Source organism: Triticum dicoccoides, chromosome 2A (genome assembly GCF_002162155.2).
Source record: "Triticum dicoccoides isolate Atlit2015 ecotype Zavitan chromosome 2A, WEW_v2.0, whole genome shotgun sequence".
NCBI classification, from domain to species: Eukaryota; Viridiplantae; Streptophyta; class Magnoliopsida; order Poales; family Poaceae; genus Triticum; species Triticum dicoccoides.
Window position 1 is genome coordinate 22,246,063 of NC_041382.1, and position 24,070 is coordinate 22,270,132.

At 41.6% G+C, this 24,070-nt stretch overlaps 1 protein-coding gene across 2 annotated transcripts in view; it reads left to right on the forward strand.

Moving 5' to 3' along the window:
* The first annotated feature begins 4,474 nt into the window (after positions 1 to 4,474).
* Positions 4,475 to 24,070, forward strand: part of LOC119352901 (wall-associated receptor kinase 2-like) — a 23,829-nt gene continuing 4,233 nt past the window's right edge. Inside the window, exons 1-3 of one of the 2 annotated variants that reach the window (XM_037619492.1) lie at positions 4,475 to 4,627; positions 4,703 to 4,848; positions 12,636 to 13,332. In XM_037619492.1, the coding sequence (XP_037475389.1) occupies positions 12,665 to 13,332 (668 nt within the window). In that variant the 5' untranslated portion in view covers positions 4,475 to 4,627; positions 4,703 to 4,848; positions 12,636 to 12,664. The remainder of the gene's footprint in view (positions 4,628 to 4,702; positions 4,849 to 12,635; positions 13,333 to 24,070) is intronic. The other variant, XM_037619493.1, reaches the window with a different exon arrangement.

A 24,070-nucleotide genomic window follows, 5' to 3' on the forward strand; every position in this document is an offset into this window, starting at 1 on the left:
TTTTATATTATTTTTGGGACTAACCTATTAACCTAAGGCTCAGTGCGAATTGCTGTTTTTTGCCTATTTTAGTGTTTCGCAGAAAAAGAATATCGAACGGAATCCAAACGGAATAAAACCTTCGAGAACGTGATTTTTGGAACAAACTTGATCCAGAGGACTTGGAGTGGTCGTCAAGAAACAAATGAGGAGTCCACGAGGCAGGGGGCGCGCCCTCCCCCCTCGTGGGCCCCTCGTGGCTCAACCGACCTACTTCTTCCTCCTATATATACTCATATACACTGAAAACATCAGAGAGTACCACGAAACCCTATTTCCACCGCCGCAACCTTCTGTATCCAAGAGATCCCATCTTGGGGCCTTTTTCGGAGCTCCGTCGGAGGGGGCATCGATCACGGAGGGCCTCTACATCAACTCCATGGCCTCTCCAATGATGTGTGAGTAGTTTACTTCAGACCTTCGGGTCCATAGTTATTAGCTAGATGGCTTCTTCTCTCTCTTTGAATCTCAATACAAAGTTCTCCTCGATCTTTTTGGAGATCTATTCGATGTAACTTTTTTTGTGGTGTGTTTGTCGTGATCCGGTGAATTGTGGGTTTATAATCAAATCTATCTATGAACAATATTTGATTCTTCTCTGAAATCTTTTATGTACGATTGGTTATCTTTGCAAGTATCTTCGAATTATTAGTTTGGTTTGGCCTACTAGATTGATCTTTCTTGCAATGGGAGAAGTGCTTAACTTTGGGTTCAATCTTGCGGTGCTCGATCCCAGTGACAGAAAGAGAAACGACACGTATTGTATTGTTGCCATCGAGGATAAAAAGATGGGGTTTACATCATATTGCTTGAGTTTATCCCACAACTTCATCAGCTGCACGTTGGCACTTTGGCAGGCGCGCCAGATGTATTTTTTTTAGCCCTAGGCACGCTAGATGTTGCGTTCAACACAAACAACCATCAAGGAAATTATTCGCTTTTCAAAACAAGAATGTGTTGCATTTGACTCACGGAAATCTGAAGATGTCAAGTGGAAGGATCAGACTTCAAGCGAGCATAAACAACAGCAGTTGATCAGAGTATTATTGTGGCGAGCAGGCGTCAGCCATGACTTGTTCTGATGGTTTGCAGAAGCAAAATGCCATAGAGCTATCTTCATATTTCAAATGCTTCTACTGTTTGTCGCAGATGAAAACTGGGGCACACGAACAAATCAGTAATAAGCCATACAAAAGCAGGAACCGTGTAGTTTAAGCTTGACTTCAGGCTCACTTGTTCTGTTATTGTTTGATAGTGAACCGGAGCCCTCCCCCTGTCCCCCACGTCGCCTCCCCGAGCGAGGCGACCAGGGGATCCTCCCCTTCCCCCCTCCAGCGCTCCTCCCTCTCCCTTCCCTTCTCCCAACACCGGGCCCGCGTGGTGCTAGCGGCAGCGAGTCTATCCTTCCCCGCGCGCGGACCCCCCAGCTCGGGAGGTGGAGGCTGGCTGCGGTGCCTTTTGGCCGGCGGCGGTGTCGCCTGCCACGGTGGCTCTCGACGCGGTGGCACGACCGTTGGTCGTGGGGCGACATTAGTGGCCGGCGGCGCCCACCCGGCCCAGATTTGGGCCCGTATATGCCCCATCTGGGTTGGGGCGGGCTGGTGGCTCGGTGCTCTCCAGGGTCGCTCCCTGGTGGTGGGCGAGGCGGCAGCGGTCTGCAGGGGATGATCCCTTCGTCGGTCGGCGAGTCGCGGCGCGGGGACAGGGGCTTTCCGGGCCCAAGTGGGTCCGGTCGGGCCATTAGGGCCTAGCAAGTCCTCGTCGCCGCGTTCGGTCGGCTCCGCATAGGCGGTGGAGGTTGTCCCCTCCCTCCGGTCGAGTTGTGGTCGCTCCTATGGCCGTTGTCTCCTTTCCCTCTCCAGGGCTCGTGTTGGCAGCTCCAGAGAGACGACGCAGATGGTCCGGTAACCGTGGTGGCACAGGCTGGTGGGCGGATGAGTGGGTGGTGCACTACGAAGTGCTTGGGTTGGTGGTGGTCGTTGTGGATCGGGAGAAATCCCTGGCACCTTGACACCTGCGGGTGCCGCCGGACCTTCCTGAAGGGCGTCGGGTATATCCCTTCCCCACTGCCTTCCGTGTACCGGGGGAAACCATAGGACTTGTTCGGGGAACAGGGACGTCGCCGTCGCATTCCTTCTTGAAGGTGTTGCTTGGTGCGCGACACTTCGGAATACCAGGGGCGCGGTGGTACTTCTCCGGTGGGTGCAACGGTTGCCGGTCTTCTTCTCTTCGTCGATCTGCCGGTGTCGGCATTTGTTTCTCTTTTCTTTCTTTTGTTTTTTCCTTTTATGCTTGTTTGTGCTGCGGCCCTAGCGAGTTAATTGTATCGGATGGTTGCTTTATAATATAAAGCGGGAGAAACTCGTTATCGTCATAGTGAACCGGAGTTTTACCCTTGTATAAACAAGGAGACATATAGTACTCCCTCCCTTTCATTTTACTTTGACTATAAGATTTATCCTAAAACAAACTTTGAAAAAAAATTGACCAAGTATATATGAAAAAATATTAACAATCACAATACCAATCAACATCATGGAACTAATTTACATATTGTATATATGTACTATTGTAAATGTTTATCTCTTTTAATATAAGTTTGGTCAAACTTAACAAAGTTTAACTTGTGACAAAACTTATATGCGAATCAATTACAACGGTGGTGCTTGAACTTGGTGTAACTGGTCACTTTGGTGTTAGAACTTGTGGCATACATTGAACTGGTGCAATAACTTGGCTCGGGTGTGCAAATACGGTCCTAATCGCGTTTGGATACGAAATCAACGTTGACTTGGAGGGCTAACATGGCATGGGGCCTGCTGTCAGCGACTTGAAGCGCGTGGCCTGTTTTTTTTCTAAAAAAAACCTTGAAAATTAAAATTTTATTTCTCACAAAAAAGACCTTGGACGTACGTGCTCACAACCACCGCACCATTTTACTCTTGCGTGTTCAACAAGGATAACAAATATTAATGTAGCATAAGGATATTCGGAAATGATAAAATGCAGTATAGTGATGATGCATGTGGGGCTTAAATTGGGTGCAGATAATGCGGCCCATTTTGCACGCGCTAGTTCCTTTTGAAATATTTGTAAAACGTAAGTAATAAAAATAAAGTTCAAAATATTTGTGTGTTATAAATATTATACATACAAACGATGATTAGTACTACATAAAAACATTTAAATACACACACATGTATTTATAATTGTTTTTAGTAAATGCGGGCACTTAAAATGCTTAATGAATATAAAAAAGAATACACTTGCAGCTTATATTTAAATTATTCAAATTGATGAATATAAACATTTACTAAATATTCACTTGTGACTTATATTGAAAATATATAATTTATATATTAGCACGACGGAGTATTCATATGAACACTTTAAATCTTAAATTATGAGTATTTTTAATTGTACAAGCATCGAATTATACAAATGTGTGTATAATTATTGAAATATTTGTAGAACTAAAATAATATTTATGAAGTGAAAATTTAAAATATATTTGCATTTTTTAAATTATACAAACATTTTAATAATTCAAAAATATTATTTACATATATATGTATATTTTTAAAATAATACATGAACAGTTTAGAAAAGTAATTTATTTTGTTTGCGCGTATGTGATAATATATATTGATACCTAACGAATATTTAAAGGTTAGTTTTATTACTAAGATTAGAACTTACATTAGCTACAAAATTCTATTTTTTTAGAGGATCTACGAATTTCTAAATAAAACTAACAGGAGCAAATGGGGCGCACTGATGGCAGCCCATTTCAGCCCCACAAGCTCCTCTATCCACTTCAAGATGTAAGACGTGAATGGTGTGGGTGTCAGGACCGACCTTGACCGAACCAAGGGCCGTGTGTTCGATACGAGGAGCCCAACAGGGTTTTTTTGTGAGAAAAAAATGAGGGTTTTTTTGAAAAAACTGGCAACACGCCCTCTTTTGCCATTGGGTCGCTGACGGCAGGACCCATGCCATGTTGGCGCATTTAGTCAGCGGCTCGGACATACACAACCGAGATTTGCATCGTATTTGCATGCCGGAGCCAAGTTATTACATCAGTTCGATGTATGCCACGAGTTCTAGCACCAAAGTGACCGTTCACGTTAAGTTCAAGCACCACCAGTGTAATTGACTCGAAGTAAAAAGGAAACGAAGGGAGTATCTCATGGAAGCGCATGGTAGGTGGCGGTGAGGACATCGTTGGCGAGGAACAGACCAACAGTAGAGCTCCTTTGTCAAACTTGAAGAGCCGAGGCCGAAGGTTCTTGGTACTTGCTAGGGATGATTATTTATCGCTAATCATGGAGTAAACAGTATTTTAAAGCTAGTATACACGGCAACTTGGAGCTGTTGGGTGATAGATTATCGCTAATCATTGGAGTACACTTGGACCTTGACATAGGTTAGTTTCTCTATTTCTGCACGTTTCGCCTACTCATTGCCACGAACTTCTGCTCATCTTGGAGACATCTCTCAAGTTTGGCTCGGAGAACAAGAAACTCCAAAACTCCAAGCCTGCGTGGGGAGTGGAGACGATGAAGCTGATTCGACCAGATTAGCACAGGTACGTACAGTTCTTACTCTTCCTCTTCTCCTCCTCGTTTTCGATCATTCAATATCTGAGAACGATTGTGATCAGTTTTGCAGCTAGCAGTCTGTGATGTGAACCGCGCTGATGAATTTGAGCTCGGCGCGGTTGGTTGCGAGTACAGATGGAATCAGCAAACTGAATCTGTCTCTCAGTTGAAGACTCTCTGTTAAAAGACTAACGGAGGAAACAAAAGGGTATTGTTTACTACTATCGCGAAGCATTTCAACGTTCATTCTGTGATATCATCCTAGGAAGTTTGGGCCACTTGTGTGTTTTCTGTTAGCTTTAATCTTGATTAATGTATCTGCATGTTTAGTTTAAGTTTTGCACGTAATTTACTGGGCCGAGTATCGTGCTGTGAATTATACATTTTGCATCTATACAAAGCCACCATTTCGGATTGTACCGATGAGGCAGAGGGCAGGCAGCTCGAGCCACCAACCCCGGCAGATCCGAGCGCCATTTGCGCGGATGCAGTGGATTCCCATCGGATTGACTCTGACCGCCAGGCACACTCTTCCCTAGAGCGGCCGAGAGCCATGCAGACGGCCATATCCTCGTTGTCCCAACACTGGATGATGTCCCAGTTGACGCATCGGGAGATTTTGGAGTCGAATTCGCTACGCGTCATGCCGGAGAAGACTAGAGATAGCCGAAACGGAGCTTGCGGTGGACATGCCCGGGCGTGTCCTGGCCTCCTCATATCTACCCTAGATTTGGGTTGCATATGAAGGGTGCCGGTCTGTCCGGACGTATAGGGACGATTTGACGATCCCGGTTGGGTCATATTTTTATGATCAATCACTGATTGAACCGTCAGCCTGTACGTATAGAGAGCGTTTGAGAAGTCTGGCTATAGATGCTCTTAGGGAGAGTAGTTGCATAAGTTCTTGACATGTGCGTGTGCATGGGATGTGCAGCAGCCCGTTTGCTGTTAGACAAATTTGTGTGTTTTCAGCAAGGAAAAAGATAGAATAGCGATCGTCTAACTTTTATTTTGTTAGTACTTACTCGGATCTTTTTTACTCTGGATATAAGACTTATATGAAGTCACGCTAAATAAAGTTTGATCAAATTTATATGAAAAAACATTAACATCTACGCTACTAAAGTTATACAGTATGAAAATCAAGTGCATGGTGCATCGAATGATATTAATTTTGCATTGTATATGTTGATATTTCTTTTTATAAAGTTGGTCAAACTTTGTGAAGTTTAACTTCAGACATTTTTTTGACAAAGAGTGAATTTATTTACTCAATGAAGCATCAAGAGGATACAAACACAATGAGTGTATACCCGACCTATGCATAGCTAGGATGCACATAGCCAATATCACAACACACACATGAACCCGCTGGCAAACAACAAAGTCATATAAGACCACAGTTATGCCTAAGCGAGGGGGAGAACCCAAAAATGATCCAAGATCGACAAACTATGAATGACCATATCGATATCAATCATCTTTTGACACCACATGGATAGTCAGAAATGTTCTTCAACAGCAACAACTTCATGAAGAAAAAGACACTCAAATGTCGCCGTGACCAAAAAGATTCTAGGTTTTCACCCTAAGGAACAAGTTTGAGCATATCCGAGTAATGCATTTAACAAGGTAACCAGGGTAAAACTAACTCGATTCATACCTAGGATTTTAACCCGGGTGCTCTAGACTAGGTACTCGAGAAGTACCATCGAATCAAAATCAATCATGTGTTGTCCTCATCACTTTCCACGATCCTTGCAGCTACAAGTGCCGGACCAGAAATCCCACCGCCGCCACTGGAAAACCATATAGTGTGCATCAAGCCGCCGTCCGTAGATTGCATTTCATCATTCAAGTCGGACTGACGGGGATGACAGTCATCCAAACACAAACAAGCTTTTCTACTGCATCTCGCAACCAAGCGAGTACAGGCTACATAGCCAGATCTGGACACACTCGTAAAGGGGAGACATCCACAATCCACCTGGCTGCAACCACCCGACCCGAGGCGTCAACGGAGGAGGAGAGTCACATGCAGCCGACTAGCACACCGCGGAGTCAATTACACCAGTGGTGCTAGAACTTGGCGCAAATGGTCACTTTAGTGCTAGAACTTGTGGCATACATCGAAGTGGTGAAAAAACTTGGCTCGAACGGTGCAAATCTCGTTTCTATACGCCGACAACACTAACGGGGCATAACAGCATGGCGTAGGGCCCGGTGTCAGTGACCATATTGGGAAGACGGGTGTGTGGCGTGCTCTTTTTGCAAAAAAACCTTGAATTCTTATTTTTCGCTTTTTTCTTACATAAAGGCCCCTTTTAAGTTTACACAGTAACTACATGTGTGGCATCGAATGGTCCCATTTGTCAGCCAAACACCACAAATTTTATTAGTTTCAGAATGAAAAATGGAAACAAAGCATGACTCGAACAGGTGACCCTTGGGTCGAACGGAGTGCGCGGCTAGCCAACCCAGCAGATAACAATTAATGTTATATAATGATACTAAGCCTTTTACATCCTGACCTAAAATAATATAAAATAATAATAAAAAGAAGATAATCACAGAGAACATAAAATAACAATTATAAATTTGAAAAAAAAAGAGATGCCGCCGTGGGATTCCGTACTAGCGACCTGGCAATTACCACCAGCAGGACCTAGCAATACAACCACTAGCATTCCGTGCCTTAAACATGCCAGTTTTTTTATTTTCATTTTTAGCTTAAAAATGTAAATTGTATTGTAAATACGTATTCATTTCAGAATCTGCAGTACTAGGCTAAATTTTTTTCATACATATATTTAAATTAATTTATAAATACAAATATAATTTATAGAAAACACACAAAATTTATAAAAATGCATGAACACTTATAAAACAACATAAACAAATTAAATCTTGGACAATTTTATATACAACATAATTATATTATAAAAAATTAGTTTTTTTGAACTTATAGGATAATTTATTTAAGTACAAATATTTTCTAAAGTTACTTTGATATTTTAATTCATATGAAAAAAATAAAAATATTTCGTAATTTAAATTGATGGATTTTAAAATTAATAGGTGGGCATTTTTTGGTTTATATATTTATTTAAATGTATATTATTTATAATTACAATTTTTTAAACTTATAATTATAAATAATATACATATTTTATTATAGACATGTAAATTGTAATACTCCCTCTGTTCACATTTATAAGACCTTTTAGACATTTAAGACAACACCTAAAACAATTCAATTCAGATGTCCTAAATGACTTACAGAAGTGAACAGAGGGAGTAATATACATGTAAATTGTAGCCCAGGAGCACGTTCTATTATAGACATGAACCGTAACAATTATATTTACACATCAGAGTCCATTTGTCTCAAAAACAAAAATTGAGAGTCCATAGTTGGAGTGGCACGCCCTCCTACTTGCTTTACATGGTTAGCTTGTTCGAAACCCCACGGGCGAAACTGTTTTTATGGATTAAAATTCTTGATTTATGTTACTTAATTAAAAGATGTAAAACTTGTGTATGCTTATGCATCAGCAAGTGAACTCTGGGCGGATGGGTAGCCGCGCACGCTGGTTAGACCGCAGTCACCGGTACGAATCCCTCTGCGCAATATTTTCCATTCTAACAAAATTTGTGATGTTTCACTGACAAGTGAGACCTACCAGATGCCACACGCCTAACAGGTGCCTTTTCATGAGAAAAAAAACAAATCTGAGGGTGTTTTTGCAAAAAAGAGCACGCTACACGCCCAGCCTTCACTATGCAGTCACTGCCAGTGGGCCCGATGCCATGCTGTCATGCCTGGTCAGCGTTGCGGCCGTATACAAACGAGATTTGCACCGTATTTGCACGTCCAAGCCAAGTTTTTGCACCACTTTAATATATCCCGCAAGTTCTAGCACTAAAGTGACCATTTACGCCAAGTTCTAGCACCACCGGTGTAATTGACTGCACACCGCGACAGGTCACATGCCAGAGCAAACGGGCACTGGCCACAACCCTCCTCCGTAAGACCATGCCGACGCATGGCGCTCACCTCCACGGCATGGAGGAGCCTACCGGCGCATAGTGGTGCCACCACCACAAGCCACTGGAGCGAGCAAATCCGCTACGGGAACGGACAGATATCTTTATATATACCTACAATAAAGCACGAGGTGATTCTGCCTATTCACCGTCATCCAAATTACCTATCAATGCCACTCGTAAGTGGCAAAAACGATACACTTTTTTTCTTCATAAATCAGCCATTCCCGCTGGTTCATTAAGAAGCTATCCTCTTCTGTGGCACAAGTACAAGTGCATTCCACCGGCTAGACGCTCGGTCTTCCACTTGGGAGACGTAGGTTTGATCCCATGTTCTCCTCCTTTTCCCTTTTTTTTCTCTTTTATTGCTAGCCGCCCGATTGCCCCGCGATCCGTAAATTTGTTGGATCCCGTATGAGAGCATAACAACTTTTAAGTTTTAGTTTCTCAAACTTACGATTTTGTCGGTCGCTTGTACCAAGTTTCGGAGTTGAAACTTTATGAAAATTTTAAAACTCATTAAAACGTATTCAAAAATGGAGCTCATTTGAAAGCACTTGTCACCAGAAACACGAATATGCAAATGAAACATAATTTAAATTTTTTGTTCAAAAGATACAAAAGATTGAAAATCAAATGCCAAAGAAAAAAGGGGGCTGACTGCCCCTCCATGCGTACTACAAATCCCCTCCCCACTTATCACAACATGCATGCCAATTGCTTGATGGTTGTCTTTAGAAAGTATAACGACCATCTCATCGCTAGCTCAACATATTTGACGGTTGTTCTTGGAAAATATAAGGACCTTTTATCACTAGCGGCACTTTCTTTTCATGATCCATACTATGAATACTTATAGCATCTCTAATCGAACCATCAAAATTTAGCCCCTCAAAAGCCTCCTCAAACCTTAACTACTCAAATTTGAGGAGGTAAGAGAAAGTGGATCCTAACCAAACTTCTAAAACTTAACTCCTAAAATAAATTTGCACACAATTTCATTTCAGACACAAATTTAAACTAATCTATTGCATAATTAATAAAGGTAGCATATCATATATATAGGATAATTAGATAATTTATTACTACATGCAATATTTTGACAACTTTAAACTACTTGTCGTCACCGGCACGACCGCAGAATGCATCTAAGTCAGTGGAGTCTAGAGGATATTGGGATGACACCCCATCACCACCACCACCACAGAAGCCACCACCGTAGGGACGACCTCATCATCATTGTTGCTATGACGAGTAGACGAGTTCTCCTTATTGTTGGAGATGTCGTCCCAATTCACGTCATCCTCCTTGGACTCTAACCACGCTTGGTTCTCAGTGATGAGCTCTGGATTATTCACAATGAGCTCAACCATATATGCCTTATTGATGCGCTCGGCCACAACATGGTTCATAGCCTTGCGATTCTCCATCTCCTTGATGCACGAGAGCACCCTAGCACAAGGCTCGATGTAGTTTGGGGCACGACCGTCGAGGGGAAATTTAGCTTCGACCGACAACCATAGTAGTGTATCACCGCAACGTCGTACGCGCGCAACACATGCTCTGCTGTCGCGAGTGTGTTGAGACACCGCTTCTCCCGCGTGTCCGGATTCCAGATCTCCGCCTCCCAAGTACCCCAAGGCCGATGTTGCATGCGGGAGTGGCTGCGACATGAACCTTGGAGGCGAGCGCTTGGGGTGCATGCATCTTTAATGAGGCTGCACATTCTCGTTTCTGGGTGAAACATGGCTCGCGGTAGTCCTCTTCATCAAAGATCTCGTGGCGCCGATGGTGGCCCAATTTGTTGATTTATGCAGCGAGCGGCGATCGAATCGGAGTGAGGCAAGGGCTGCTGGGTGCCGGAGAGGGTGCGTGTTGGCCGTCGGATGCAAAGATGGCGGCGTCGACCTCGATGCAGCTGAGCAGGGGAGAGAGGCGGACGCACATAGGAGGAGTTTATTTTTGCTAAGAACTCCTTTTGGCCGCTCAATATCAAGAGGTGGCAGCCCATAGGACATCCAGCCGGTTCATAGGGCAACACGAGATTTAGAGTGCATCCAATGGCCTGGAATATTCCAAAAGCAAGATCGGATGGCTCAGGAGTCTAGGGGCACGAAAGGTCTTCTGGGATGTGCATATAGCTATGAAGTCATAAATATATAGTTTCTCTCTCATTAATAAACTACTCAACTAGTCAAGGTTTGGACGAGAGCATATGCCAGACTTTGTTTTCAACTTTCGTTGCTAGCGATTTCGCTGCACCAGTTGGTTAATGGAAACTTATTTCCAGTATGGACTGACTTGATACTCTCATGGTCTAAGAAATCATACCTATGTTAACTCCTATGTTATGGACTATAGACTTCAGACGACATAATCTGTATGTATAACAAACAACTTGGGTCAATTCAACACGAGTGTTGTTCCAACATCGTTCTCTGAAATGTTGCGGGCATTATGATCATGCCCATGATTAGGAAAATTGAATCATCAGTCAACACTTGAAGCTAGTCCTAGAGGCAAGACCAGGAATCACATATTCGAGAACCATAGCAGTTATAAAGTAGAATATACACATCAATCAGAAAACCTGGGAATAAATAACAGCACAATTATTATTGCCTCTAGGGCACATTTGTAACAGTCTCTTGCACTAGAGTTAATAATGTAGTCAAAGCTAATGTCATTTATACCAATGGCAAATCGTTGTAAAATATGCTTTGGTTGTCGTATAGACTTTGTTGTATGGATGTGCCAAATTCAATTCTGTGTGTCTCTTTGCATATCTGTGTATCTTGATGCAATCGCAAAAATTTATAATGTATGTACAACTGGCTTTGTATATATTGAATCAATGCTAGGACCTTTGATTCCTTAGATTAAGCATCAGAGCTACCATTATACAATTGTGATCCATTGGCTCAAGCCTTTCGAAATCATACCAAGTTTACGAATGAACTATTTGATCCATGACCTTCCATGTTTACTTCTAAAGGAACAATATACTTAGCCTCTTCGTTATAAAATTCGCTGCAATAACTGTTTGGAACAATTTACTGCACTACCACTTAATATAATACACAAAACCTTAATTGAAATCAAAAATTCGCTTGGAGCATTGATGAAGACTGCATTGATGTAACTACTTATAATGATCTCTTCATATTCTGTGTATGCAAGAAACATGTCATCATTCCTACATTAGTACTTGACCACATTTTCACTTGCTTTCCTGTGACCAATACCTTGATCACTCTGGTAACTTGCTCGAAACTTACTTGGAGTACTTGAATATCTTGAATATATCTAGTTGTTTACATACCATGGAATATATATTAGTTGAAACACAAATGTGAATGACATCTCAATCATATAGTTTTCTCATCAATATTCATTGATTCTTAAATAAAATTCTTTCTATGTGACCTCGGCAAGAAACTATTCCATTATTCTATGTCGAGTTTTAGAAGACATTTTTATTTTCATCAGTTTACAATCCATTATTCTCATGTCAGACTCTAAGTCGTTCAGAGGGTTCATCAAGTTCTCAACTTGAATCATGAAATTTGGATACTATCTCGGATTATTTTGACATATAGCCAATTCCGGAGTCAACTTCCACCAGAGTAGCACAGCTGGTTACAGTCTGTTTGGTCTTCTTTTGTATTGTATCTGAGAACTACTATCTGCACTGCCTGAATCTATTAGCGTAGCTGCACAGTACTGTTTTTCTGCATTTTTATTCGCGTTTCAGTAGGCCTTTGTTCATAGCTTTCCCACTTAGGGTTTGCTTAGCTTCTGTTCTTCTGGATTTTTGACCGTGGGCGCATTTCTGTTCAGTATTAGTTAAATAGTAATTGAACTTTTTTTGCGGGATATATAAATAGTAATTGAACTTACTTGCAAGTTCCTGCCTCACATCGCATATATGTATTTCTACTTCTACAGACGGAGATCAGAGGAAGCAGCCCACAGTGATGTTAGCCATGCCACAAGCAGTGCTTCTCCTTGCTGTCTCCTGTGCTGCGGTCCTCGCTACTGGCGTCTCCGGCCAGCCGGTGTCGCCAGCAGCAGAGCGGACCAACTGTCCTGCAAAGTGCGGGGACGTAGAGATCCACTACCCATTCGGCGTAGGCCCTCGGTGCTCCATGGACGCCGGCTTCGAAGTCACCTGCAACGAGACGACGAGCCCTCCGAGCCTGCAGTTGGGCAACATCATTATCGCCAACATCACATTGGAGAAGGCGCAGATGGTGGTCTACACCTTCCTGACCTACAGCTGCCGCGTGCCGGGCAGCAACAATACAATCTACGCGCAGACGCAGAGCATTGAGCTCAGCGTCAGCAGCCCCCCGTTCCTGGTGTCGCCGGCGGACAACGTGTTCACGTCCGTCGGGTGTAATTCACTGGCCCAGCTCGTTGGCGATAGCGGCACCGACTACCACACCGGCTGCATCACGACGTGTGCTAGCGTGAACGAAACGGCAGATGACGGCGCACCCTGCAGCGGGCACGGCTGCTGCGAGGCGTCAATAATGCCCGGCCTCTTCGTAGTCAACGTGAGTTGGTCCGACTGGGCGGAGGAGAGCGACTATCATGTGCCTGGCAACCTGTGCCAATATGCCTTCGTCGCCACCAAAGGCTGGTATGTACTACTACTTGTTTCTTATTTTTATTAGTTTTATATATTGATTATATTATATGGCCATTCAAAGGGTTATATATGCATATAAATTGTACTGCTAGCTATTCTTGCTTCACTACTTATTACCTTTTCAAGTTGAATTTTTTATTACTTTTCCGATAAGGGTTGCTTTATTACTTAAAAGGTTTAAGTATTACCCCGGTCTCTGCATAACTAAGATGCACACATCCAACACTAATTATTACTTAATGGCAAAACTATTGGTACTCTATCTCTTCCTTTTTAGTCTGCAGTCAATGTATCTCTAATTCCACCAAACATATAAAAGAAAGTATCAATATTCATAATACTAATCAATATCATTAGATTCATTATAATTGTAGATGTCAATTTTTTTTAATATAAATTTGATCAAACTTTACAAAGTTTGACTTGACACAAATCTAAGACGCGGGGTAAAAAGTAATGAAGGGAGTATAAAAATAATTACAGTAGTAAACCTTAATAATGTTGGAGTATTGTATTTTCTTAATGGAAAGTCCAGGGCTCATCTATATGTGACATGGTTATGACACGTCTAAGTATGACATAAGCGCAACACATCAGCCATCTTGTGCTTGTTTTTTTACATCCAACCAGAGATATTTGGAAACCGGACGGTTTTCAAAAATTTCATGAGCCCAAAAATTTGTAACACAAACCAAAAAGTAAAGTTTTTTTTTAATTTAAAGGACCGAACAAGGTCAAATACAGCTCGTACGTGTATGCCATCCAAACACATGTCTTACCTTGCAGGTAGAACTGGGAAGCTACTAGACTTCCGGGGATCATTCCCCATCATGGGAACTTAATATTTTCTATCTTTTTATAGTCATCCAACGCTCCATACAAAAAATTTGGCCGCGCTGCAGACGGCAGGAATCAATAGGACACTCTTCTGTAATGAAAGAGTCATCCTAACCACTAGAATGGAAAGTAGTTGTTGCAAAAAGAAAGGGTTAATTTATACTCCCTCCGTTCCTTTATGTAAAATGTAATTTTTTGGGCCACGGTGACCAAGACACATTATTATAGAGAATTTAGGATGAAATTACCCTTTGGATAATTCGTTGGTTTGTGGCAAGTAAGTCAATTAGGCCAGAAAAGAAAGAAATATGGGTAATCGGGAGAGATGCACTTTCCTATTTTTCTAGAAGCAGAGATACATGTAACCGAAAGAGAGACACTTTCCATTTTTCTGAAGGTCTAAAAAAGGAATTGAGGAGAATTAGCAAAAATGCACATACACTTTACAAAAAGAAATAGGGGGAGTATACATATTTAGAAGCTAGAATTTTTTGAACTCGTCTTTTGTTTTCGAGAGTTTTCGAAAACCGGGTTTTCCGGCCTGAACCGAAAAGAAACAGTAACTAGAAAAAAAACTTGCGTCGAACACAAACATACAACACTCACTCACTCTAGCTACTATCCGCATGAAGGCACACTTGCACGATCACACAATCTACCCACTAGCTTAGCTGCAAATCACTTGCCTATGCATGCATGTATGCACATTAGGAAAATCACTTGATACCTACTCAAAAAAGTTAGCAAATACTAAAAAGTTTGCAAACTTAAAAATGTCTTTGAATTTGAAAAAAATATCATGATTTAAAAAAACATGAATTTGATTTTTTTAAATTCAAAATTGTAAGAATTTTGATGACTTTTAATAAAAAATCATGATTTTTTTTAAATGTTGAGATGGAACTGGCCGACAACCCCCCTCCCGCCTTTAATTGCAGTCTTGTTGTGGACCTGCAACTGCATGTCATGGGTGGACTTGCAACTGGGACCAAGATGGGTCGGGCCTAGTTGCGTGTCAAGGACATACTTGCAACTGGCAGACAAATGGGTCGGGGCCCAGTTGTGTATCGAGGGTGGAGTTGCAATCGGGACATAATTGGTCGGGCCCGCAGTTGTTTATCGAGGGTGGACTTGCAACTGCGACAAAAAGGTGGCCCCGCCAATTGCATGTCAGGGGTGTAGATGGACCTGTATCTAGGACAAAAATGGGTTGGGCCCCATTGGTTTGTCAATGGTGGACTTCCAACTAAGACAAGAAAAAAGGTGGCCACCACATTTACATGTCGGGGGTAGAGTTGCAAGCCTGTAGAGGTTGCACATGCAACTAGGAGAAAATTGGGTCGGAACCGAGATGCATATCGAGGATGGAGTTGCAACTAGGACAATTTGGTCGGGCATCCAGTTGCGTACCTAGGGTGGTCTTGCAACTCGCAAAAAATAGGTGCCCCCCAATTGCGTATAGGGTTGTAGTTGGATTTGCTACTAGGTAAAAAATGGGTTGGACCCTAGTTGCATGTTGATGGTGCACTTGCACTCAGACAAGAAAATGCGAGGACTTGTTGCTGGCATAAAAAACGAGGGAACCCAATTGCATGTCAATGGGTAGTTGGACTTGCAGCTATGATAAAAGTGGGTTGGGCTCCAGTTGCGTATCCAGGGTGGACTTGTATCTCGAACAAGAAAAAAGGCAGGCCCATGGCCACTCATTGCATGTCGGGGGTCGAGTTGCAACTGGCACAAGAGTGGTCGCCCCCAACTACGTGTCAAGGATGGATTTGCATATAACACAAAAATGTATGAGACCCAGTTGTGTATCAAAGGTGGACCTGGAAACCGGAAAAAGGCGGTCGCCCCAATTGCATTCCGAGGGATGGTGTTTCAAGTAGGGAGAAAAAGGGGTAGTCTCCATTGTTGCATGTCAAAGGTGGGCATGCAATTCGATCAAAAATGGGTAGACCTAATTCCATATCAAGGGTGAGCATGCAACGAGGTTGGACGAGTTGCATGTCGAGGCTGGACATGCAATTGGGTCATGATCGGATAAGTTGTATGTTTAGAATAAATTGCATGTTGAAAATAAACATGCAACCGGATCCAAGGGAGACATTTGTCGGGGGTGGACGTGCAATCCGATCGAAAAGGTTTGCCTATAAAAAACGAAAAAAAATATAGAACTCCTGTTACAGATGGTTACCATGTATACATAACAACATTTGCGTTGAAAAAACACTAGCAGAAGGGAATAGCTTAATAGACATGTATCGGTAAGCCAAGGCAATCTAGCTCCTATATACTTTGTTCTCTACCGCTCTCCCTCGAAAGGCAAAACAAAGCAAAAAGAAAATACAAGGAATAAGATAACCCACCAAAACACCACACAACGGGACACATCCTCTGACAGGAAAAAAGAGGTCACACATGGCGCTTACATGAGGTGAACAGCCCAGCCAAACAAACAAGAAAACAAAAATCCAACACAACAAGCACATTGCAATAGGAACACACACACAAGGACCTGTGTACGCACGACGACGCAGCGCGAGCCGTGCTCAAACATGCATGGATCATGAAAAAATAAATCTTCTGGTTAGGAAGTTAGATGTGACTTAGCTAATTCTAGACAAGAAGTATTTTCCTAATAAAAAAAATACTAAACATGCCAATATGAACCCAATAAATCTAGACAGATAATTGTGGGGAATGAAGTACTATTAAAATTGTATCCACAATGATCATATTCATATCCTTTGGTTTAGAAAACATAAAGCTTCAGTTATAAGGACCCCAATAGTCAGTGAACATTCACCGGGAGGGATGGAATTCACGAATGATTTCAATGGCAAATTGTGTTGGCCGAGCATGACAACTCCACTGCAGTTCTGTTTTTAGTCCGAAATTTGCCATGCTTGCAAACTAAAATTGCCATCTTTGCCATCCTCGCGTCAACTAAATGTTCCATCAAAATGTTCGCAGTTTCCATCCCTCCCAGCAAACATTCGTTACTTATCATCACCATTAGTTAATTATAAAATAGTAATACGAATTAGTGTATATACATCTAAGTGACATTGATTCACATGTTGTCTAAACATGTCACCTATGCCTCTACCATGGGGGATACATGATGGATATAGCTAGGAGAGTGCAAAAGAAATTCAAAACAAGGAAAAAAAGGGGCCTCACAATTAATGGGCGGATCTATAGAAGCACTAGCGACCGATAAAAAGACAACCGATTGGTCGACAGAAAGAACACAAATCATGGTACATAATCGAGGGGAGAAAACTAAAATTAGTACAAATTAAAACTTATTCTGTCTACTTACATCTATATCCTGCTGCCGTCACTTAATTAGCTCCAAACCCAACGTGAATTCATCCTTAACATCCCATCTAAAACTTTACCTATAAGACCAGCTCACTAATCCATGTTGCTAATTTAGTTGACTAAAGTACTCTTACTGCATTTTTTTGCGAAAAGGCCAAAGGACATATATAACTAGCATAAACCCTTATGGATCATGCTTATATAAATTAAAGAATACATACAAAACCTTCATGTTGTTGTTGTCTTCTCCCTTGAGCATCCACTGGCGGCGCGTTGTGGGTGAAGTTCGTTGTCGCCTTTGGGCCTCTGTCCCAGGAGAGAAAAATTGTTTAAACTTAGGAGCTCGTAGAAACATAGGTAAAAAATGTCATATATGTATACTATAAGAGATGCCCGTGGTCGCGATTTGCACGGTAAACCGTTGTCCCGGAGAAGAAAACAACAAAGAAGGCCAGTAGAAGGTCCTAGTTTCAGTCAAATAGAGTCGAGGGATACAAACCTCTCACACTCTCCGATGAGACTGAGTCTAGCCAACTTTTAGCAGTCGGAGTTGGAGTCGGAGGAACAAGACATACAACCACATTTTTTTGCTCCGCATGAGATAGACCGAAACAACCTGCAGAGAAAAAAGCCAGACTCGATGAACCAGATTTGAGGACACACCATTATCCACATGCCTCCTGATGGTACGTAGAAGCATCACCAGGATGAGGGCGAGGCAGGGAGATCTTCTTCCACACCTAGGGAGAATTATCCACTCCAAGATAAAACTGTGGCTCCCATTGGTAGTTCAAGGCCTCCCCAAACACCGAATTGAGAATTATCTACCCCAAGAAGATAAAACTATGAATCCCATCAGTAGGTCGGGGCCTCCCCGAACACCCCAACATCACTTTCAGTAGGGCTATGTCTCATATGTGTGTATTGCTTTTTTCTACTTGTACTACTTATTATTAGCATTATCTATCTATTATATACTTAAAGCACAATAAGGGGTGCTTTTCGAGACACCATGTTGATCCACATCATCAATAACATTTTGAAATTTGGATTTATTTTAATAGATCACATCTGCTGGACCTGCATAAACGAACCTAAACAAATCGTATGTGTTAGATCTATGTAATTGTACCTACACAGATTATATCAGTTCAATTATCATAGTTGTATTGGACTTATAGTTTAATAGATCACATAGGTTAGATTTACATAAAGTACCTAAATAACTTGGTTAGATCTACACAATTCTTTTTTTAAGGAGTAAAGACTTTATTTCTTAGAAAATCCATAGGTCATTTACAAGAGCTTGAGAAGTAAAATCAGGCATCATAGAGTCCCAGAACGCAGAACATTTTCCGCTAAAAGAATTCTTCGCTAACACATCAACGACTTCATTTGCTTCTCGGAGAGAGTGGGCATATGACATCTTTGCGAAATCTAGGGCCAGCTACTTGCATTCGAGTACTAGCCACAAAGAACCTACATGGTTGCCTCCTTGCTGATTTGCCTCCACCGTAACATAGCTGTCAGATTCTATCATCAACTTATGACACCTGATTCATCCTGCTAAGTATAATCCATTTCTGATTGTTGTTATCTCTGCCGCATTGACACAACCGATATGTGGAAGGAACCAATTAGGTGCAGTTATAAAGGTACCTTTTCCGTCACGAGCAATCGCACCTGTAGCACCCGAAAGTGATTCATATGAAATGCCACATCTACATTAATTTCAATAACATCACTTCCCGGCTTCTTCCACATATGATCTTGCGTCCTCATAGGCTGCTTTGATGTATGTGCTCTGGTATAATTCATCGCCGGTACTTTGATAGAAACAACTGCTCTGTAATGTTGGATGCCTTGCCACCAAATATACCAAGAAGCTACCATGATCAATTCTGCTATAAGTAATTCGTCCAGGACCGAATGATTCCGGGTCAGGATCTCCATTGCCACAGAACCCGACCGTTCCTCCTCCATTGCATCAGTTATGATTCCATGTAGTCTCAGCTCTGTCCACACATCCATAGCTCAACAGCAGCTAAATAAAGTGTGTTGGATGTCCTCAAGTCCAACGGGACAGATCAGACACAGGGGAATTAGTGGAATATGTACTATCTGATATAGGATACCAAAGCAAGGGAGTGGCCCATTTAGAACTTTCCATGCAAAGTGTTTAATTTTTTCAGGGATTGGATCTCCATAACATTACCAAATAGATCTTAACCATTGGATCCACATCATCAAAATTATTGTGATTGTTGGGTCTATAACATATGGCTATCGAGAAATAAAAAAGTATTTTTTTATCAGTAGAGTCCTTTTCAAATATGTACGTTCAATCAAATCCATTGCCTATGTTCAATTCAGATGTACTTGTCAGAACGTATGTTTCAAGGACTCTTGAGCCAAGAGCGCACTAAGTAATGGGAATGTAAGGCAAGTTAGGTATAAATGCACTCTTTTGTAAGTACAAATTAATATGTATTGAAAATACCAGATGAAATCATGTATCACTAATCATTAATTAGAATATGATGAATCGCAAAGTAGCGAGATGCAAAATTGTACAAGTCGCGGCCTGATCTTTCATGGTTCTAGCAGCAAAAACAAAAACTTCCTCTCAAGAAAAGATGCTAGAACGTAAGCTCGAAAATTGGCGTCGAGTAGATTAAATCAACTCCATGTGTAGCAATGACAAAATCTGCCTCGGAGAAGCAAAAGCAAGCACGATATTAGGTTTCCCCCAACATGGGATGCTTCTAACTTTTTATTCAACTAGCAAAATGGCCCGTGCGTTGCAATGGAAGTAAAAAAGAAATTATAATCTCCAATGGCCAGACAACATTTTGCTGCATTGCCGAGACACACTATCACTCGCAATTTCGTGAAATCATGAACAGTTTTAGAAATAATGAACATTTTTTAACTTGTGCACACATTTAAAACCGTGAATATTTTTGATATTAGTGACACTTTTACAAATTTTCGAACATTTTCTAAAATCAAGAACATTTTTCGAATTCGTGAACATTTTATAATATTGGCAAACATTTTTAAAATTGTGAATTTTATTAAAAAAACTTTCTTGAATCGCCGAACATTTCTAGAATAGACAAAAAATATATTGGAAATTACTGGAACCATTTTTTAAATTCACGAATATTAGTTGATTTAATAAACATTTTTTTTTGATTTAACGAAAATTGTTTAAATGCATGATCGTTTTCTGAATCAGCTAACATTTTGTAAATGAATAAACTATTTTGTAGGTCACGAATAATATATTAATTTTTAGGATATTTTTCCGTTCCTGAATATTTTTTGGATTGGCGATTTTTTTTCAATTTCATTAACATATTTAATGCCCAAGTCTTTAAAAAAGTCATGAACATTTTTTAATTCCCGAATATTTGTTTTCGAATTTGCAATCTGTTTTTGAATCAGCGAATTTTTTTTACAAAATCACAGTCATTTTTTAGTACACAAACATTGGATGATTTATTTAATATTTTATTTCAAAATTCTGTTTTTTTATTTTTTGGAACTTGCTTGAAGTACCAAATTATTTTAATTAGAAAAAACAATAACAGAAAAGAAAAGCAGAAAATAAAAAACGAAATTTCAAAAACTGGTCGCCCGGACATGGGCCGGCCCAAACAGGCGCGCACTGTCTTCTCCTAGTGCGTAGGGAGTAATATAGAATGTCCCTACTACGTAGGCCGGCCCAGTTGGGGGATTCTCCTGTGTGAAACATTTTTTATCACTTATATTTGCCATTCGTGGGTAATATTTTACAACTTTGGCGGCAAATTAAATGACGTACCAACAGAAGCCCCTTTATTATTAGGTAGATTTCACATAAAAACAAATCTTACGCTACACGACCCTCAATATATATAGTGTTCGCAGGCACATAACAACCATGCCTAGTTCACGTAACCGACTAGCAGGAATCTCTTCCTGCTCAAACCGAAACTCAAGTAGTACTCCTTCCATCCTGAAAAGATTGTTGTCTTTGATTTGTCTAGATACAGATGTATCTGTGACTAAAATGTGTCTAGATACATTTGAATCCAGGGACGGAGCTAGATTTTATGCATAGAGGGGGTGAGCGTACTCACGAAGGGGGCGAAGCTCTCATGGCGTGAAATTTAGATTGTTGAGGGGGGTATAGCCCCCCCCCCCCTTCGCCCTTCTTTAAATTCGTCCCTTTCTGTATCTAGACAAGTCTAAGATAGCGTTTTTGGGACGGAGGTTGTACTAGACAAATAACAATAGGGCTCTCTTTCGCTCTTATTCAAACTAATCAAATCTTATCTAATTAATCCCAAATGACAAGTGCTACATGTCAGGTGCATGGCAATCCAGCCTTGACGTTTTTCGATGGCAGATGCAGTCACACAAGGATAGCAAATTTAAGTGACACACGGAAATTTCTATCAAGCATAAACTGAAGCACGAAAGTTGTCATGCTTACCAACTAAACTTGCCATCCTCGCATAACTAAACTTGCCGTAAAAAACATTCGAAGTTGCAATGTGCTCGTACCTGACATGTGTCACTTACTAGGTCCGAATTAATTACCGGGTCAACTTGATCACATAGAAAGTAACTTAGACTACGTACTTGTGCTAGAGAAAATAAATAAGGATATATGTTTCAATGCAGGCTACCAGACTGAATCACAAATAGATTGATAAGGTTCCTACCATAATATGTGCAACACATGGTGTCCTGAAAGTCGTATGGTTCTGGTTCTGGTGACGGTATTTTAAGTGTAATCAAGCCCACCATTAAAATGTTAGAATTGATAGCTTGATAACTTTTGCTAATACGGCACTGGACACATCATAGTACAAGATATTAAATTATAGGACAGTGCTAGGCGCCGGTCGACTGGCCCAAATTTGGGCTGGTCACCATGTATCCACCCGATTCCCTTGTATACAGCCGTTAGATATGACTTCCCCCTTGTATCATCTTCTTCCCTTCATCACTCACAAGATAAAAAAGGGGAATACCGACGCTCCCCGCGCCAGAGCACCCTTCTCCTCTGTAGTTAGCCGGGCGGAGCTGTAGTTGCTAGCAGCAAAAGGTAGTCATCGCCGTGTTTGGGGTTGCACAAAAAAAAACCTCGATCTCCTTCTCGAGCAAATGTCGCAATGCCCCAGCGACCTTGGTTGAAAAACCACCCACACACCACCGCTGGAGCTCGCCGTCGTTTTTGGTTGCAGCTCTTATTTGCACGGGTATGGAAGCAACAAATGCCGACACCGGTAGTAGCAAAAATCGACAACAGTTGCAGTAAAAAATACATAGTCGCAGGCTTCGTAACCTCATGAAAAAAATGTATGTAACAATCGACAATGCATTAGTAGCAAAATCAAAATGGCTGTAGCAAAAGTGATACAATGGTTCTAGCAAAAGAAGACATGGCAACAAAATTTTGGTCAGTTCCAGCAAAAATCAAATACGGTGGTAGCAAGTTGGTACATTAGTTTAGCAAGTAAAGAAGCATGGTAGCAAAAAATTTGGTTTGTTCCAATATAAACTGAAGAAAGTGGTAACAAAATTTGAAGCTGGTTCCAGCAAAAAAAATCTCGCGGGTATCTCCAGCACTTTGTCACCGTAGCTCCAACATCCTGAACAACGCCGGCCGCCACAGGTCTCCCAACAATTGTATCCTTCGTCTCTAGCACGGGTGCGTGCTGGTTGCAGCACTTGCCGTTGTCGCCTCAAATCTTGTGGTCGTCGTCTCCAACACGTGACGTAGGTGGTACGTCGGCTCCAGCACTGATGTGAGCACCAGCTTTCACGCCGCAGGCCATTGCCGATTCCAACACCAAGAGTCACCAGTCCTAGCACCAGACGTTGGCATTTGGAACTTCCTCCACCATTGCTGCCAGTCGCATATACGCCGGGCACCGGTCACAACTCCCTACTCGTTGGTTGCGACTTCTCCATCGACAGTTGCAGCTTCTAACTCAGCTGGTTGCAACTTCTAGGGGGGGGGGGAGTTGGATGGTGGCTTGCAGCCACCATGGAGCACATCAGAGTGGAGCTAGAGGGATTGATGGAGCGGATTCCGCAGCGGTGCTGCGGGGGCACGCGGCCGTGCTCGCCGGTGTTGAACCAAAAAATGACGGAGGGAGCGGGGGCGCGCTGCCGCGCTCGCCAGCGTTGAGCCAAAAAAAGGATGGAGGGAGCGCTTCTACAACCGAAGGGGCACATATTAATCACATCCTAAAAGTATTTGACTATAAGTAATCTTCCATAACTAAATACTCACGTTGTTATTGGCAGACTGGCTTCTACAACTGAAGGGGCACATATTAATCACATCCTAAAAGTTTTTGACTATAAGTAATTTTTTTACCATTAGTACGATGAACCCTATACTTGTTACTAGACTATAATCGCTAGATCTTTGTAAATGAACCAAATAAATCAATTCCAATGATAATCATAGTTATAACTAAAGATATATGTATTTTAATTTAAATCATCATACAACAGAGAAAAGAGAGGCACATTAGGAATTCTGGTCATCAATATGGTG